Source organism: Pan paniscus, chromosome 8 (assembly GCF_029289425.2).
Source record: "Pan paniscus chromosome 8, NHGRI_mPanPan1-v2.0_pri, whole genome shotgun sequence".
Lineage (NCBI taxonomy): Eukaryota > Metazoa > Chordata > Mammalia > Primates > Hominidae > Pan > Pan paniscus.
Window position 1 is genome coordinate 131,755,551 of NC_073257.2, and position 17,169 is coordinate 131,772,719.

Consider the following 17,169-nt stretch of genomic DNA (forward strand, 5'->3'; position numbering starts at 1 on the left):
CATCCCATTTGTTTTTTAATTTGTGCATGTGCACACCCTGGTATATGTGAGCCCTCCCTCTTTCCCCCATCCCTTTCTCCTGCCCCTTCCTCCTGCTTCTCCTCCTGCCCCTCCCTCTTCCCTCCCTTCCCCCCATCGTTTTTTTCTCTTTCTGTATATATGCAATTTTGGGGGGAATATTTGAAGGTCAGTAAAATACATTATGATTCTTTACTCCTAAATTCCTGGTGTACATTTGCTAAGCATAAGGACATTCTTCTTATGTGCACAGTGCAGCTATGGATCTCAGGAAATTGAGTGTTGATGTAATACTTCAAAATGATTTTTTAGAAATTATATATGTGTATGTATATGTACGTATGTGTGTATGTGTGTGTGTGTGTGTGTGTGTGTGTATATATATATATATATAAAAAAATTTTTTTTGAGGCCAGGTCTTGCTCTGTCACTCAGGCTAGAGTGCAGTGGCATGGTAACGGCTCACTGTAGCCTTGAGTTCTCAGGTTCAAGTGATCCCCCTACCTCAGCCTCACCAGTAGCTGGGACCACAGGCACATGCTGCCATACCTGGCTAATTTTTTTTTTATGTTTTGTAGAAATGAGGTCTCACTATGTTGCCCAGGCTGGTCACAAACTCCTGGGCTCAAGCAGTCCTCCTGCCTTGACCTCCCAAAGTTCTGGGATTATGGGCTAAATTATATATTTTTTTGAGACTGGGTCTCACTCTGTTGTCCAGGTTGGAATGCAGTGACGCAATCACAGCTCACCTGCAGTCTCAAACTCCTGGGCCTCAAGTGATCTTCCTGCCTCAGCCTACCAAAGTGCTGGGATTACAGGTGTGAGCCACCACACCTGTCCCAAAATGGTGTCTAATTAAAAAATTTTAAAATAAGTATAGTCTGATTTTAAAATCGTTTTTGTAGAAAATTTGAAAAATGCAGAATACTCAATTTAATAAAAAATGTCCATAGATAACCACTGTTTTCATTTTGTTGTATGTCTTTTTTTGGCAAACATATAGTACCTATGGTTTCTATAATCTATTTTTTTGTGTGTGAACATACTTTAAATGTTACTAAGATTTTTTCTAAAACATTAAAATTTTTTTCTTTTTCTTCTTCTTTTTTTTTTTTTTTTTTAAAGAGATAGGGGGGTCTTGCTCTGTCATCCAGGGTGGAGTGCAGTGGTGTGATTACAGCTCACTGCAACCTTGAACTACACTTCAGCCTCAGGAGTAGCTGGGACTACAAGTGTGCCCCACCATGTCCGTGTGATTTTTAGATTTTTTTGTAGAAACGGTATTGCTGTGTTGCTCATGTTGGGCTCAAACTCCTGGCCTCAAATGATCCTCCTTCCTTGGCCTCCCAAAGTTCTGGGATTATAGATGTGAACCATCGTGTCTATCCTCTAAAACTTTTATTTTTGTTTATTTACTTATTTTTTTTTTTTAGCTATCTCCTGCGGAAAGGATATAAGACATTTTTAATGGCGCTGGAGGATCTAGCATTTGAGTGAAATATTATTTAATCAGGTTTCTGTTAGACATTTTGATTATTTCCAGTGATTTCCTATTTTATTTTATTTATTTATTTTTTTGCAAACATTCCAAATTTATTAGCTATGATTTTATAATCAACATTATTGAGGTATAATTTACATACAGTAAAAGGCATCCATTTACAGTATACAATTCGATTTATTTAAAGTGTACAATTAGCTGAGTTTTGACAGTTGTACATACCAATTTCCTATTTTAAATAACCTTTTGATGTATATCCTTGGGGATAAATTTTTATTTTTATTTTTTATTTATTGTTTGAGACAGAGTCTCTGTCACTCAGGCTGGAGTGCAGTGGTGCAGTCTCAGCTCACTGCAACCTCCGCCTCCCGGGTTCAAGCGATTCTCCTGCCTCAGCCTCCCAAGTAGCTGGGATTGTAGGCCCGTGCCACCACGCCCAGCTAATTTTTGTATTTTTAGTGGAGACAGGGTTTCACCATGTTGGCCCGGCTTGTCTCGAACTCCTGACCTTAGATGATCCACCCACCTCAGCCTCCCAAAGTGGCAGGATTACAGGTGTGAGCCACTGCACCCGGGCTATTTGTTTTTATAATTCTATCTTTAGGATAAATTTTTAGAAATGGAATGAGTAGGTCAAGGAGTAGGCACATTTTAAAGGTTAAATAGGCCGGGTGTGGTGGCTCACACCTGTAATCCCAACACTTTGAGAGGTCAAGGCGGGCTGGTCACTTGAGGTTGGGAGTTCGCAACCAGCCTGACCAACCTGGAGAAACCCTGTCTCTACTAAAAATACAAAATTAGCTGAGTGTGGTGGCGCATGCCTGTAATCCCAGCTACTTGGGAGGCTGAGGCAGGAGAATCGCTTGAACTCGGGAGACGGAGGCTGTGCATTGTGCCATTGCACTCCAGGCTGGGCAACAAGAGCAAAACTCCGCCTCACACACACAAAAAAGGTTAAATAAATCATGGGAGATGTATTGCTAGATTGATTTCTGTAAAGGTGTTAGTTTACTTTGTGTTCTGTGAGAAGGTCTGGTTCACCTTGTAATTGATTTTTTTCTAAATTTTTTAATTTTTAATTTTTGTGGGTACATAGTAGGTATATGTGTTAATGGGTTACATGAGATATTTTGATACAGGCATGCAATGTGTAATCATCACATCAGGATAAATGGGGTATAGATATCCCTCACCTCAAGCATTTATCCTTGATTTGGGGTTTTGTTAGGTTTAAAAATTCTTAAAATTGCTTTGGGGTCTAGTTATTACACTAAGTAATTGTCCAGATATACATGTAAGATAATCTACTAACATCAGTTTGGGTGTGAAGCATATTCAGAATTCTTTTGGACAAGCATGACAGTCTTAACTTTGCCGTCCCCTCCAGGTTCCTTCTTCAGTGCAGTCACCAGCACAGCAGCAGGTACCTGCCAGACCTGGGGCTCCCTCTGTTCAAGTGCCACCTCCTTTTCTACTTCAAAACCAATATGAGCCTGTTCAGCCCCACTGGTTTTACTGCAAGGAGGTAGAATACAAACAACTGTGGATGCCTTTTAGTGTGTTCGACTCTTTGAATCTTGAAGAAATCTATAATTCAGGTAAACATTGGTCATACATCATTCATATCTGATTTTAGGAAGAGAAGGAATGAGATCATTTATTCATAATCTATTTTCTGTGAATGTCAAATACCTTAATCCTTATAGACCCCAGACTCTGTACCTTAAGGTGACGATATTAGTATAAGTCCTGAGTTACCTGGGTAAGGTATTTGAAGAAATGTTTTAGTAATTTACTCCGTAGTTTAAAGGTATTTTGAATCAGAGAAGTTGAGCAGTTCATATAATCCAGGTTTCAATTTTTCTGTTTCCCTTGTTCATTTGTAGTTATTGGGGCATTTATAAAGGGCATTCTGTGGAACTCTCTATCCTGGAGATGCTCTGTGAAAAAAGGGTTCCCTGGTCAGATAAGTTTTGGAAATGCTGCTCTCTGTATCTAGGTCTTGAGAGAGATGGTGTGCAGGAGTACATTAATGCTTTGAGAAGTCCTGCAGTGTAGAAATGTGTTTCTTTGTTTATCCTGATATATTATTATATCACTGTATTATTGTATGTAGATACTATTGTTCTGATAAAAAAAAATCCATCAGTTCTTTGAATTATGTTTTTAAAGTTTGCCCTAGCTGTTTCTTTTCTACTTAAGAGTCATAATTTTGAGCAGCACAGATTAATCTTAAACTTCTATTTTGAAATAAAAATGAGCCTAGTTTTTTGTCTTTAAAGATTGAGTAGTCACCGTATTCATTATTTATTATTTTATTTTTATTTTCTTGAGACGGAGTCTCACTCTGCTGCCCAGGCTGGAGAGCAGTAGTGCAATCTGGACTCACTGCAACCTCTGCTTCCTGGGTTCCAACTACTCTGCCTCAGCCTCCCGAGTAGCTGGGATTATAGGCGTGCGCCACCACGCCTGGCTAATTGTTGTATTTTTAGGAGACAGGGAGGTTTCACCATTGGCCAGGCTGGTCTCAAACTCCTGACCGCAAGTGATCCACCTCTCTCGGCCTCCCAGAGTGCTGGGATTACAGGCATGAGCCACTGCACCCAGCCGATTATTTATTATTTTAAAATATGCCTTGCAGCAGTCAGGAAAAGTGTTAATTTTGTTCTCTAGTTCAGCCAGATCCGGAGAGCGTGGTTCTTGGCACGGATGGAGGGCGCTACGATGTTTACCTCTATGACCGAATAAGGAAGGCTGCCTACTGGGAAGAGGAGCCAGCTGAAGTGAGACGCTGTACTTGGTTTTACAAGGGGGACACAGATAGTCGATTTATTCCCTATACTGAGGAGTTCAGTGAAAAACTAGAGGTATGGGTGCTTTATTTCTTTATGAGTTTCTTTAAAAAATGTAGGTCCTATATACATTGGTGAGTAACATCATTCACAGTGGAGTGGACTTTATTTACAAGACAGCTTGTTTTGATGCTGTTCACAGAGATTACTTTTTAAGTGGTGTCATCACTCATGAGGTGCTAATCGTGGCATCTGTGTCTAAAGATAGAATATGATTTACAGAGATACATCACAGATCTGATAAGGTGCTTGTGTCAAGCCTTCAATAGAACCTAGGCCGCTGGGATTTGTTGTTGATAGAAGATGCCAAGCATATGGACATTTTCAAATTAGTATTCGGTAAAAGGCTTGAAATTAACCTCTGATTTGTGAAAATAAATAAATAGAATTGGAAGAAGTGTCTTGAGCCTTCTTAGCCATCTTAAATCTAGAATTTCTTCAAGAAATTATATGTTGTTTTATATAACTGTGTTAAATGCTTGTGTTAATTCTACTTAAGAGTTGAATGTTAGATATTTGAAATACGTTCAGTGAATTCAGTTGCATAGATAGGAAATGAGATACAGAACATTTTAGCTAACTTCTGGCTGGGTGTGGTGGCTCGTGCCTATAATCCCAGCACTATGGGAGGCCGAGGTGAGCAGATCACTTGAGGCCAGGAGTTTTGAGACCAGCCTGACCAACATGGCGAAACCATGTCTCTACTAAAAATACAAAAACTAGCCAGGCGTGGCGGCACACGCTAGTAGTCTGAGCTACTCGGGAGGCTGAAGAGGAAGGATCACCTGAGCCAGGGAAGTTGAGGCTGCAGGGAGCTGAGATCATGCCACTGCACTCCAGCCTGGGCAATGGGAATGAGACCCTCCCTCAGAAAAAAAAAAGTATATATTTGTATATGTGCATATATGTGTGTGTGTATATATATAAAGGAAAAAGTGTAAAGGAATGCTGATATCTATAGCTTAATTTTAGGTATAAATAAACAAATAAAGATATATTGTAATTTTTGGTACCTTTTTGGTAGGCCCCTATGAAGCTATCATGTCCCCAGATTAAATGTTTAGTTTTACTGTTTTGAAGCTGAAGTATATATTTTCAAGTCCAAGCAGTGTCTGAAAGTCTACACTTTCTCTTAACTATATTTGATTTTATATGGGTGACATAGACTTTGAGGCGGGATAGATATCCACATACCGACCATTGCAGCAACACATGTCTACCTAGGGAGACCTTAGCTTTTGTTCGGCTTCTTCCAGGAAACTCAAACCAGATCAGGGAAGAGGCAGAGGAGGTTAGGAAGTGAGAAAGCCGATAATAGAAAGGGAACAAAATGATACGTATTGCTCAGCATCCTGTTGGTGATCGTGTTCTGTCAGAGCACTAAGACAAAACAACGGAAGGGTTGGAGACAGAGAATACCTTTAATTTGATGAAGACATGATTATTGTCTACGTGGAAAATCAGGAGAACCTCTAGAAATATTAGCACCAATACAAGAGTTTTTTTGCAAGTCTGTGTATATAAAATTAACATACGTAAATTAGTAACATTCCTGTGCCATAGAAATAACCAATTAAAAATAGAAAAAGAAGATACTATGTATTTATAACAGAGAGACTATATAAAGCTGCAGGCAATGTAGGAAAAAAGCCCAAGAAAAGTACCTGTAAACTTTATGGAACACTGAAGAACGTAAAAGGTGACCTCAAGAAATGGAGCTAGGCTGGGCGTGGTGGCTCCTGCCTGTAATCCCAGCACTCTGGGAGGCCGAGGTGGGTGAGTTGCTTCAGCTCAGGAGTTCCAGACCAGCCTGGACAACATGGCAAAACCCCGTCTCTACAAAAAATACACACAAAAAAATTAGCTGGGCATGGTGGCCCATGCCTGTGGTCTTAGCTACTCAGGAGGCAGAGGCAGTAGGATTGCTTGAGCCTGGGATCTTGAGGCTGCAGTAAACTGTGATCGTGTCACAGCACTTTAGCCTGGGCGACAGAGCAAGACCTTGTCTCAGAAAAAAAAAAAAAAAGAAACGGAGCTAAACATTATGTTCATGTAGGCACTATCATAAAAGATGTCAATTCTTCCCTAATTATCTGATAAATTTTAGGCAATCCCAATCAAAATTCACATCAGGGTTTTGTTTTTTTTTTGGTAAAATTTGCAAGCTGCTTCTAAATTTTTTGTGGAAGATCAAAATGTCAAGGATAACCAAGACCATTTCGACAATGAAATGTGAAATCTTTACCAGATAATACTTACTATAAAGCTGTGGATTGAAAGGGAATATGAAGAAGTGAAAATAATTTATTTATTTATTTTTAAAACAGGATCTCACTCTGTCCCCCAGGGTGGAGTGCAGTGGCGTGATTTCAGCTCACTGTAACCTCAGCCTCCTGGGTTCAAGCGATTCTCCTGCCTCAGCCTTCCGAGTTGCTGGGATTACAGGCGCCTGTCACCATGCCCAGCTAATTTTTCTATTTTTAGTAGAGACAGGGTTTCACCATGTTGGCCAGGATGGTCTCGAACTCCTGACCTCAGGTGGTCCGCCCACCTCGGCCTCCCAAAGTGCTAGGATTACATGCGTGAGCCACCAGACGTGGCCTGAAAATAATTTTTAAGATGGTGAAAGTTTTCTTTCTTTAATCCTTGTTGTTTGTGGCCTTGCTTTTAGAAATTATGAATTACATTTGAAGTTTTTTTTTTTTTTTTTAAATCGAAGAGGAGGGTCAGAAGTACAAAAGACTAGGCTGGGCATGGTGACTCACGCCTGTAATCCCAGCACTTTGGAGGCCGAGGCGGGCTGATTGCTTGAGATTAGGATTTCGAGACCCGTCTGGCCAACGTGGTAAAACCCTGTCTCTACTAAAAATACAAAATTAGCCAGATATGGTTATGCACGCCTGTAATCCCAGCTACTCAGGAGGCTGAGGCAGGAGTATCTCTTGAACCTGGGAGGCGGAGGTTGCGGTGAGCTGAGATCACGCCATTGCACTCCAACCTGGGTGACAGAGTGAGACTCCATCTCAAAAAAAAAAAGTACGGAAGACTAATGAAGAGGAATTGTTACTCAATGATTGTCCAAGAAACAAAAGGAAATACTTCTATTTTCACGTGATTGTCAAATACTCACTGTTACTAGTTTAAAAAAAAAGACTTTGTAACAATTTTTACTTGTCAATTAAAAAAATAAATGAACAAAAAAAAAGGACTTGTGGATATGCCAGAGGCTCCCCCTTACTTTTGTGTTGAATCTCTCCCCAAGAGGTCCTCACGCTTGTGCTTTATAGAAACTAGAATAGTACGATCGGCCCCTCCGTATCCACAGGTTCTGTATCTGCAGATTCAACCAAATACTCTGAAAATATTTAGAAAACCACAACAATAAAAATAACACAGGCTGGGCACCATAGCTCATGCCTGTAATCCCAGCACTTTGGGAGGCTGAGGTGGACGGATCATCTGAGGTCAGGAGTTTGAGACCAGCGTGGCCAATATGGTGATACCTTGTCTCTACTAAAAATAGAAAAATTAGCCAGATGTAGTGGCTCATTGCCTGTAGTGCCAGTTACTCGGGAGGCTGAGGCAGGAGAATCGCCTGAACCTGGGAGGCGGAGGTTGCGGTGAGCAGAGATTGCACCACTGTACTCCAGACTGGGCAACAGAGCAAGACTCTGTCTCAAGAAAATAAAAAATAAAAATTACAGTTTAACTATTGATATCACATCTACATTTCATGAGGTATTATAAGTAATCTAGAGAAGATTTAAAGTATAAGGGAGGATATATGTAGGTTTTATGCAAAAACAATGCTATTTTATATAAAGGACTTGAACACCAGGGATTTTGGTATCTTTGAGGGGTCTTGGATCCAATGCTCTGCAGAAACCAAAGAAAGACTATATTTGGAGGAAGAGTAAGAAGATGGTTGGACAGTGAAGATTTTGGAGTCAGAAAGTCCTGGGTGATACTACTCCAGCCCACATGAAAAAAAGAAAAAGTCAGTCCTAGGTGGCAATGAACTACAGTTCTCCCATTGCTGCTTCCCAGTTGTGTCATCTTGTGCAACTGTATACAGTACTTAAAATGTCTATTATGGGTTGAATTGTGTCTCCCCATCCCCCAAATATGTTGAATTACTAATCCCCAGTGTCTCAGAATGTGACCTTATTTGGAAATAGGGTCATTGCAGATGTAATTAGTTAAGGTGAGGTTTTACTGGAATAGGATGGGCCCCAAAGCCAATATAACTTGCCATGTGAAGACAGACACACAGAAAGAATCCCATATGATGATGGAGGCAAAGGCTGGAGTTACACTGCAAGCCAAGGAAAACCAGAGATTGCCAGCCACCACCAGAAGCTAGGAAGAGGGAAGGAGGATTTTTTATAGCTTTCAGAGGAAAGGTGGCCTGCCTTCCTGGCACCTAATTTTCTACTTGGAGCCTCCAGAACTATGGGATGATACATTTTTTTTTCTAAGTCACTCTGTTTGTGATACTTTGTTAATGTAGCCCTAGGAAATGAACAGACCATCTAAAACTTGGTTTTCTTCATTATATAATGAGGATCCTGTTACTTAGGCGTGATTGAGAGTAATTACTTCAATGGTATGTGTAAGGTGATAAAAAATATGTTAACCAGTCAGGAAATGAGAACTGCTATTACTGTTATTTTTATCACCATTATAGTTACCGTTTTCCTGCATACTTTCTCTCAATGTGGTATAAATTTGTCATATTGGAATATATGTTGTTTCCCCCATTATAGGCTGAATATAAAAAAGCTGTAACCACTAATCAGTGGCACCGAAGATTAGAGTTTCCAAGTGGAGAGACAATTGTTATGCACAATCCAAAGGTAATGATGCTGTTTCAAATTTTAAGGTATTAAGTTCATTTTAATATTTTTCTGTGTATGTTTGATAAATTGTTCATTTTTAGTAATTTCTACAGTGGGAATGTTTTTATAACAAGTGCATTGCTTTTAAAATACTTTATTATTATAGTGGATAATACAGATATTATTTCTATGATTCACACTGATCATAGAAACAAAAACACAAATTTTTCGTAGGGCGAGGTGCACACCTGTGAGAGGCTGAGACAGGTGGAATGCTTGAGCCGGGGGACAGCAGAACCCTGTCTCTATAAAAAATAGAAAAATTAGCTGGGCATAGTGGCACATGCCTGTAGTCCCAGCTACTCGAGAGGCTGAGGTGGGAGGATTACTTGAGCCCGAGAGGTTGAGGCTGCAGTGAGTCATGATTGCTCCCCACTGCACTCTAGCCTGGGTGACAGAGCAAGACCTCGTCTCAAAATAAAAAGTAAATTTTTCTCAGGCTGGGTGTGGTGGCTCACACCTGTAATCCCAGTGCTTTGGGAAGCCAAAGTGGGAAGATTGCTTTAGGCTAGGAGTTTGAGACCAGCCTGGGCAACAAAGAGACTCCATCTCTACAAAAATTAAAAAAATTAGCTGAGCATAGTGGTGTGCACCTGTCTAGCTACTCGGGAGGCTGAGATATAGGATCACTTGAGCCCAAGAGTTTGAGATAGTAGTGAGCTGTGATCACGCTCACTCCAGCCTGGGTGACAGAGCAAGACTCTGTCTAAATAAATAAATAAAATAAGTATTTCTTATGAAGTTTCTGTTTATGGCAACATGATAACTGGAGTTTAGTATGCAATGTAGAAGTTGCTTGATAATTTTTTTCACTTGATCAGAAGTTGGCAAGCTTTTTCTATAAAGGGCCAGAGACAAAATATTTAAGGCTTTGCAAGTTACATGTTCCCTGTTGCAGCCACCAGCTCTGCCACCGTGGTGTGAAAGCAGCCAGAGACAATGTGTAAACCAATGGGTATGATATTTTCAATGAATCTTTATTTATAAAAACAGATGGCCAGATTTTTCTGTGGGCTGTAGTATGCCTGTCTGCCCTTGATGTGGTTTGGTCTAACCTTTCAAGTAAAAATGTGTCCTTTTTCTTTTTACTTTTATCGTCTCTATGAGTTTATCTTGTTTTTAAAAAAATATTGATTGCTGGTATTCTGATTCTATCATTTGCCAACCTTAATTTCTCAGAGCTCCAAGTTCCTCACCTGCAATAATGATCTCCCAGGGTCATATTTTAGACGAAGTAAGGTAATTTATGCAAAAGCATCTAGCATGGGGCTTAGCTCACAGTAGTTTCTGAGAACATAGGCTTTTTATTTATTCATTTGTTTTTATAGAAAAGTATATAAAAAACTTATAATCCAACTACTTCTATAGTCCTTATTGATACTGAAATAAAAATAACATTCATATGCCAACAAAATGTAAACAGTTTAAAAGGATATTAAATGAAAAATAAAAGCCTCCTATCTCTGCCTTCCTCATTTCTCCTCTCCATAGTAACCATTCTTAATCTTTTTGTTTGTTTTTTTAAGAAATAAGGTCTCACTCCCTTACTCAGGCTGTAGTGCAGTGGCCAATCACAATTCGCTGCATCCTCGAACTCTGGGCTCAAGGGATCCTCCTGCCTCAGCCTTCTGAGTAGCTAGGACTACAGGTGTGCGCCACCTTGCCTGGCCAGTTTTTAAGACTTTTTTTGCAGAGATGGGGTCTTGCTATCTTGCCCAGGCTGGTCTTGAACTCTTGGGCTCAAGTCTTCCTCCTGCCTCGGCCTCCCAAAGTGCTGAGATTACAGGTGTGAGCCAACGCACTTGGCTAACCTTTTTTTTTTAGATAAACATTTTGCATACATCAAGTATATGTTCTTTTTTTTTTTTTTTAAAGAAAATTTTCTTTGTGGTACAGGGCTGAATTTAATACAGTTGGTTTAACAGAATGGATTTCCTAAAAAGTGGTAGGGTTTTGTCATTATGTTTTTGTCACTGAAATTGAAATTGTAGTTTAATTGGGAATCTTACTATTTTTAAAGGATTTTGCTTTACTTGTTTTTATAAGACAAAGACTCCTCAATTGCAGGTTACTTGTCCTTGATTTCTTTTTTTGTTTTTATTTTATTATTATTATTTTTTTTTGTAGAGACAGGGTCTCTAACTTTGTTGCCCAGGCTGCTCTGGAACTCCTGAGCTCAAGCAGTCCTCCCACATTGGCCTCTCAAAGTGTTAGGATTACAGGCATGAGCCACTGTACCGGGCCTGTCCTTGATTTCTTTTGTGTAAACCTGGAGTTTTATGTTAGCTTTTATTTTTGTTTTGTTTTTTTTTTGAGACAGGATTTTGCTCTGTTGCCCAGGCTGGAGTGCAGTAGCACAAACACAGCTCATTGCAGCCTCGACCTCTTGGGCTCAAGCAATCCTTCTGCCTCGGCCTCCTGAGAAGCTGGTTCCACAGGCATGCACCACCGTGCCTGGCTAATTTTTAAGTTTTCTGTGGAGATGGGTCTCACCATATTGCTCAGGCTTGTCTTGAACGCCTGGGCTCAAGTGATCCTCCCACCTCAGCCTCCCAAAGTGCTGGGATTACAGGTGTGAGCCACCATACCTGGCCTATGTTATTAGCTTTTAAATCAAGGTGTAATACTTCTGATTTAATTGTATAATTTTCAACATAAGCATTGGAAAGGTATCGATTTGCTTAATTTTGGTGGTTAATGAACACTAGCAAGACTCCTTCAAAGTTTGTTTTGGGGAAACAGTACTAATAATTTATAAACTCTCCGTACTCTGAGGTATAGCTTATTATGTGTTAAACTACTTAGCCTGTAGTGGAAAAGAATTTGTTAATGAGCTTTGACATAATTCTGTTGCATCTTGAAGGTTATTGTTCAGTTCCAGCCCTCCTCAGTGCCAGATGAATGGGGCACCACGCAAGATGGACAGACAAGGCCCAGGGTTGTAAAGCGTGGAATTGATGATAACCTTGATGAAATTCCCGACGGTGTGTATAGTTTGTTTAGAACTGAGGTCTGTTTTAGTCCTCTCCATTTTAGCATCATTCTTTAGAATGATGAAGAAATAAACAGTTATTAGAATTCCCTGCCACAGCAGCCATTGCACCACCACTCCCAGCTAATATATCTATTTTTTGTAGAGATGAAGTTTTGCCATGTTGCCCAGACTTTTCTCGAACTCCTGAGCTCAAGCTATTTGCCTGCCTCGGCCTCCCAGAGTGCTGGAATTACAGGCATGAGCCACTGTGCCTGGCCATATCTTTCTTTTTGATTTTATTACTTTTGTATCTTTGTTTTTTAATTGATACATATTAATGGGGTACACCTGGTATTTTGATAAATGCATAGAATGTGTAATGATGAAACTGAAGTAAGTAGTATGTCCATCACCTCAAACATTCATCATTTCTTTGTGTTGGGAACATTTCAGATCTTTTCTCCTAGGTATTTTTCTTTTTCTTTTTTTTTTTTTTTTCAGACAGGGTCTCACTCTGTTGGCCAGGCTGGAGTACAGTGGCGTGATCTCGGCTCATTACAACCTTCGCCTCCCAGGTTCATGCGATTCTCTTGCCTCAGCCTCCCGAGTAGCTGGGATTACAGGCGTGCACCACCACGCCCAGCTAATTTTTGTATTTTTAGTAGAGATGTGGTTTCACCACGTTGGCCAGGCTGGTCTCAAACTCCTGGCCTCAAGTCATCCACCTGCCTCAGCCTCCCAAAGTGCTGGGATTATAGATGTGAGCCACCGCACCCTACCTCTCCTAGCTATTTTGAAATACACAATAAATTATTGTTAACTGTTGTCACCCTACTGTGCTATCGAACAGTAGAAGTTATTCCTTCAACATACCTGTATGTTTGTACCCATTAATTGACCCCTTTTTATCTTCACTTCCCCTCAACCCTTCCCAGGCTCTGGTAGCCATCATTCTGCCCTTACCTCCATGAGATAAACTTCTTTAGTTCCTACATATGAGTGAGGACATACAGATATCTTTATCTTTAAATTTGGAATTCTGTTAAAATACATATACCACATAGTGTAGATTCTAAAATATGTTTTGTTGTGGAGAAGCACTTTGGTGGTTGGAACTAAGGTTTGGCAACACTTTTAGGCTTGTGGTTTTACACCTCACTGGTTTGTATTCCTCTGGTGCGGGGATTGCAGACTTTTTCTGTAAAGGGCCAGATAGCAGATAGGCTTTGCAGGCCATATGGACTCTGTTACAAACTACTCAGGTTTGCTATTGTTGTGTGAAATCAGCTGAAGACTATATGTAAACAAATGAGCATATCCATTTTCCATAAAACTTTTTTTTTTTGAATGGAGTCTCACTCTGTTGCCCAGGCTAGAGTGCAGTGGCGTGATCTGGGCTTACTGCAACCTGCACCCACTGGGTTCAAGCAATTCTTGTGTCTCAGCCTCCCAAGTAGCTGAGATTACAGGCGCCCACCACCACGCCTGGCTAATTTTTGTATTTTTAGTGGAGACAGCGTTTTGCCATGTTGGCCAGGCTGGTTTTGAACTCCTGACATCAAGTGATCCACGTGCCTCGGCCTTCTAAAGTTCTGGAATTACAGGCGTGAGCCACCACACCCGGCCCATAAAACTTTATGTTATTTTTATGTTTTTCCTTGAATGGTTTCACCTTTGTCAAAAACTTTATTTATAAAAGCAGGTGGCTGGACCTGGTGGCTCACGCCTGTAATCCCAGCATTTTGGGAGGCTGAGGCAAGTGGATCACCTGAGGTCAGGAGTTCGAGACCAGCCTGGCCAACTTGGTGAAACCCTGTCTCTACTAAAAAAATACATATATAAAATTAGCTGGGCGTGGTGGTGGGTGCCTGTAATCCCAGCTACTCAGGAAGCTGAAGCAAGAGAATCGCTTGAACCCGGGAGGCGGAGGTTGCAGTGAGCTGAGATGGCGCCATTGCACTCTATCCCGGGCGACAAGAGTGAAACTCCATCTCCAAAACAAAACAACAGGTAGGATGTGGGTAGGATTTGGCCTGTGGGCCATCGTTTGCCATTGCCTGCTTTGGTGTGTGTGCTTTGGTTTCTTCTGTACTATTATTTAAGAATGGATTTTATTTTTACAATTACATACACTTCATGTTTATTGAAGTGTATGTAAAATGTTTCAATAAAATGTATGTTTCTTGTAAAATAAATACTCACACGATGAAATCTGAGTAATCTCCACTGGGGCTTAGTGTCCTGGGGAGTTCTGAAGCATCACAAGGTTGTGGAGCCTCCATAGATACAAACCTGCTGCTCATCATGTGCTGTTAGCTTCCGGGAACAGAGAGAGCCTGCTGCCTCCACCTCTTGTTCTAGTTCGCTTTTATATGCCAAGAGGGACAAATTGTTCCTCTAATTTGATAGGGGTAATGAGGCTTATTCTCTTTGAAGGGTCATGAATTTCTTTGGCAAGTTTGTGATGACAAAAGGGATATCTAGAATATTGCCATTAGGAAAATCCAAACAAATTCCCATCTTTTATGTATGTTTAAAAATTTTTTTTGATAGGGGAGATGCCTCAAGTTGACCATTTGGTGTTTGTGGTGCATGGCATTGGACCTGTGTGTGACTTACGCTTTAGGAGCATTATTGAGTGTGGTAAGTGTTGGGTATATTGTATTTCATGGGATGATCTGAGAACTAATAGAAGAGCTTTGGAGTATTCATTTTTAGGATAGTTCCCAGCTGTGTACTACTTGCTGAGGAGTCTGTAAGAGGAAATTTAAATGGTCAGTGGGAAATACTAAGTTGTACTTGATTTGCTCTTGTGACATATGTGACGCATACAATCCCAGACTGTGAGGAATTAGAAGGGATCTTGGAAGTAGTTTAACCTTGCTGACAGCCTTTGCCTGAGCACCTGCAGCAGCTAGGAATACCTCTGCATTGAATGGATTTATAGTCAGTGAGTTGGGAGAAGTTGTTTAATGGAAACATGAATCTGCCTGGTTGACTTAAATTTTTGAAGTTTTATTTTTATGTCCATGTAATAATAGTTCATATTTATTGAATATTTGGTATATGCCAAGTATCTTAGATGCCTTGTCATTTGACCCTCACAAATAAACCTTTGGGGTATAGGTGCTGTCACTGTTATCGCCACTACTGTGACTAATGAGGAACTGAGGCCTGGGGCAGTGGGGGTTGGGGGTGAAGAGGTAGGTAGGGGTGGGGGTAAGTGAAACTCTCCCTTATCACAGTCAGTAGGGCCTGGAGCCTGGAGCCGGCAGTGTGATTCCAGAGCCTTTCCCCAAGGTGCCACGCTACCTCCCAGCAGTGGTGGTTAAACGGATGCATCCCAAGCATCTATTCCTCTGCAATAATGGAAAGTTTAAAAGAGCTTCCCAAAAGTGACTTATTCCTTTCTTTTTAAAAAATTTTACTAATTCTCTTATCCTCATTTTTTTCTTTAAAAAATGTATCTTTATGTTATTAAAAATACTGGCATTTTTGAGGTAACTGCTGACTAGCTATCAAGCTAGGAGAGTTTAATTTATTTTCTCTGTTTTTTTTTTTTTTTCTTTTGAAGTGGATGATTTTAGGGTGGTTTCTCTCAAATTGCTGCAGACACATTTCAAGAAATCTTTAGATGACGGGAAAATAAGCAGAGTGGAGTTCCTTCCAGTTCATTGGCATAGTTCTTTGGGTGGGGACGCCACAGGTGTGGACAGGTTTGTGGATTTTGATAACTTGTTTTTCAGATTAGTCATATTTAAATTTAAAATTTAAACCGTAATATGAAATAGTTTATTGTAGCTTCAATCAATATGTTTTTAAAAATTGTATACTTCTGACATATGATTAAATATTGGCTGTAAAGTTTACACACTACTTTTCTCTGTGTGTGTGTGTGTGTGCACTCCTTTTGTAAATATTTAAGAGAATCTTAAGAAATTTTAGCTGGTTTTAAAATACAATTTTAATCTGTAGCAGTTTAGACAGGGGGCTGTCCTTTATGTAGTAGGATGCCTAATGGCCTTTCCACCCCAACAAAAATGTCTCCAGAAATTGCCAGATGTCCCCTGGAGGGTAAAAATCACCCCTGGCTGAGAACCACAGATTCAGAATATTGTTTCTCAGTGGAGATGCTCTTGTCAGGACAATTCTTTGCTGTCGCAGTGCAGACCACTTAACTTCCTTAGTGTAAAGGCCACTCAGTACTAGCAGTGCTCACCAGGCACTGTGACAATTAAAAATACTCTGCTCAATTTTGAATGCTCCCAATTGAGAATCATAAATACAGGTAATAGTTTTGCTGGCACATGTCTAGATTTTAGTGAACACCGTAATATTTCAGGGTACATAGTTTAATAAAACTATTTCTACAAACAGCGTTTTGTCTATGTTAGGCCCTATTGTAAGGGTGTTTTCTTTCTCTGTGTGTATTCCTAAACTTCATTTTGGTCATTCTCAAATTAGGAAAGATTTTTCATTCCATGTAGCCCTGTTTTTTCTGTTTGATATTCTCTTTAGTCCTTTTGACCCACAAGGTTTGTCAGGTGTCCAGATTTGCAGTTAACTGGAAGAAAAATGGAAGAGTAATCTTCCCTCTTTAAAAATAAAATAGAAATCTTTGCATATGACTTATATAGCAACTAACTCTTCAGAGAATCCCAAAATTCATAGTATAGTTATAGGCACAAATAACTTAAAAAAAAAAAACTGAATTGTTTTTGAGACAGCATCTCACTGTCACCCAGGCTCTGGAGTGCACTTTCATGATCATGGCTCACTGTAGACTTGGCCTCCTGGGCTCAAGTGATCCTCCCACCTCAGTCTCCCAAGTAGCTGGGACTATAGGTGCAAGCTGCCATGCCTGGCTAATTTTTAAATTTTCTGTAGAGATGGGGTCTCACTGTGTTGCTCAAGCTGGTCTTGATC

At 40.2% G+C, this 17,169-nt stretch overlaps 1 protein-coding gene across 2 annotated transcripts in view; it reads left to right on the forward strand.

Moving 5' to 3' along the window:
• Window positions 1–17,169, forward strand: part of SEC23IP (SEC23 interacting protein) — a 52,017-nt gene that overhangs the window by 8,579 nt on the left and 26,269 nt on the right. For both annotated transcript variants that reach the window (XM_008950979.4, XM_003825656.6), the window contains exons 3-8: window positions 2,907–3,117; window positions 4,193–4,386; window positions 9,138–9,227; window positions 12,133–12,253; window positions 14,797–14,886; window positions 15,818–15,959. In XM_008950979.4, the coding sequence (XP_008949227.1) occupies window positions 2,907–3,117; window positions 4,193–4,386; window positions 9,138–9,227; window positions 12,133–12,253; window positions 14,797–14,886; window positions 15,818–15,959 (848 nt within the window). The remainder of the gene's footprint in view (window positions 1–2,906; window positions 3,118–4,192; window positions 4,387–9,137; window positions 9,228–12,132; window positions 12,254–14,796; window positions 14,887–15,817; window positions 15,960–17,169) is intronic.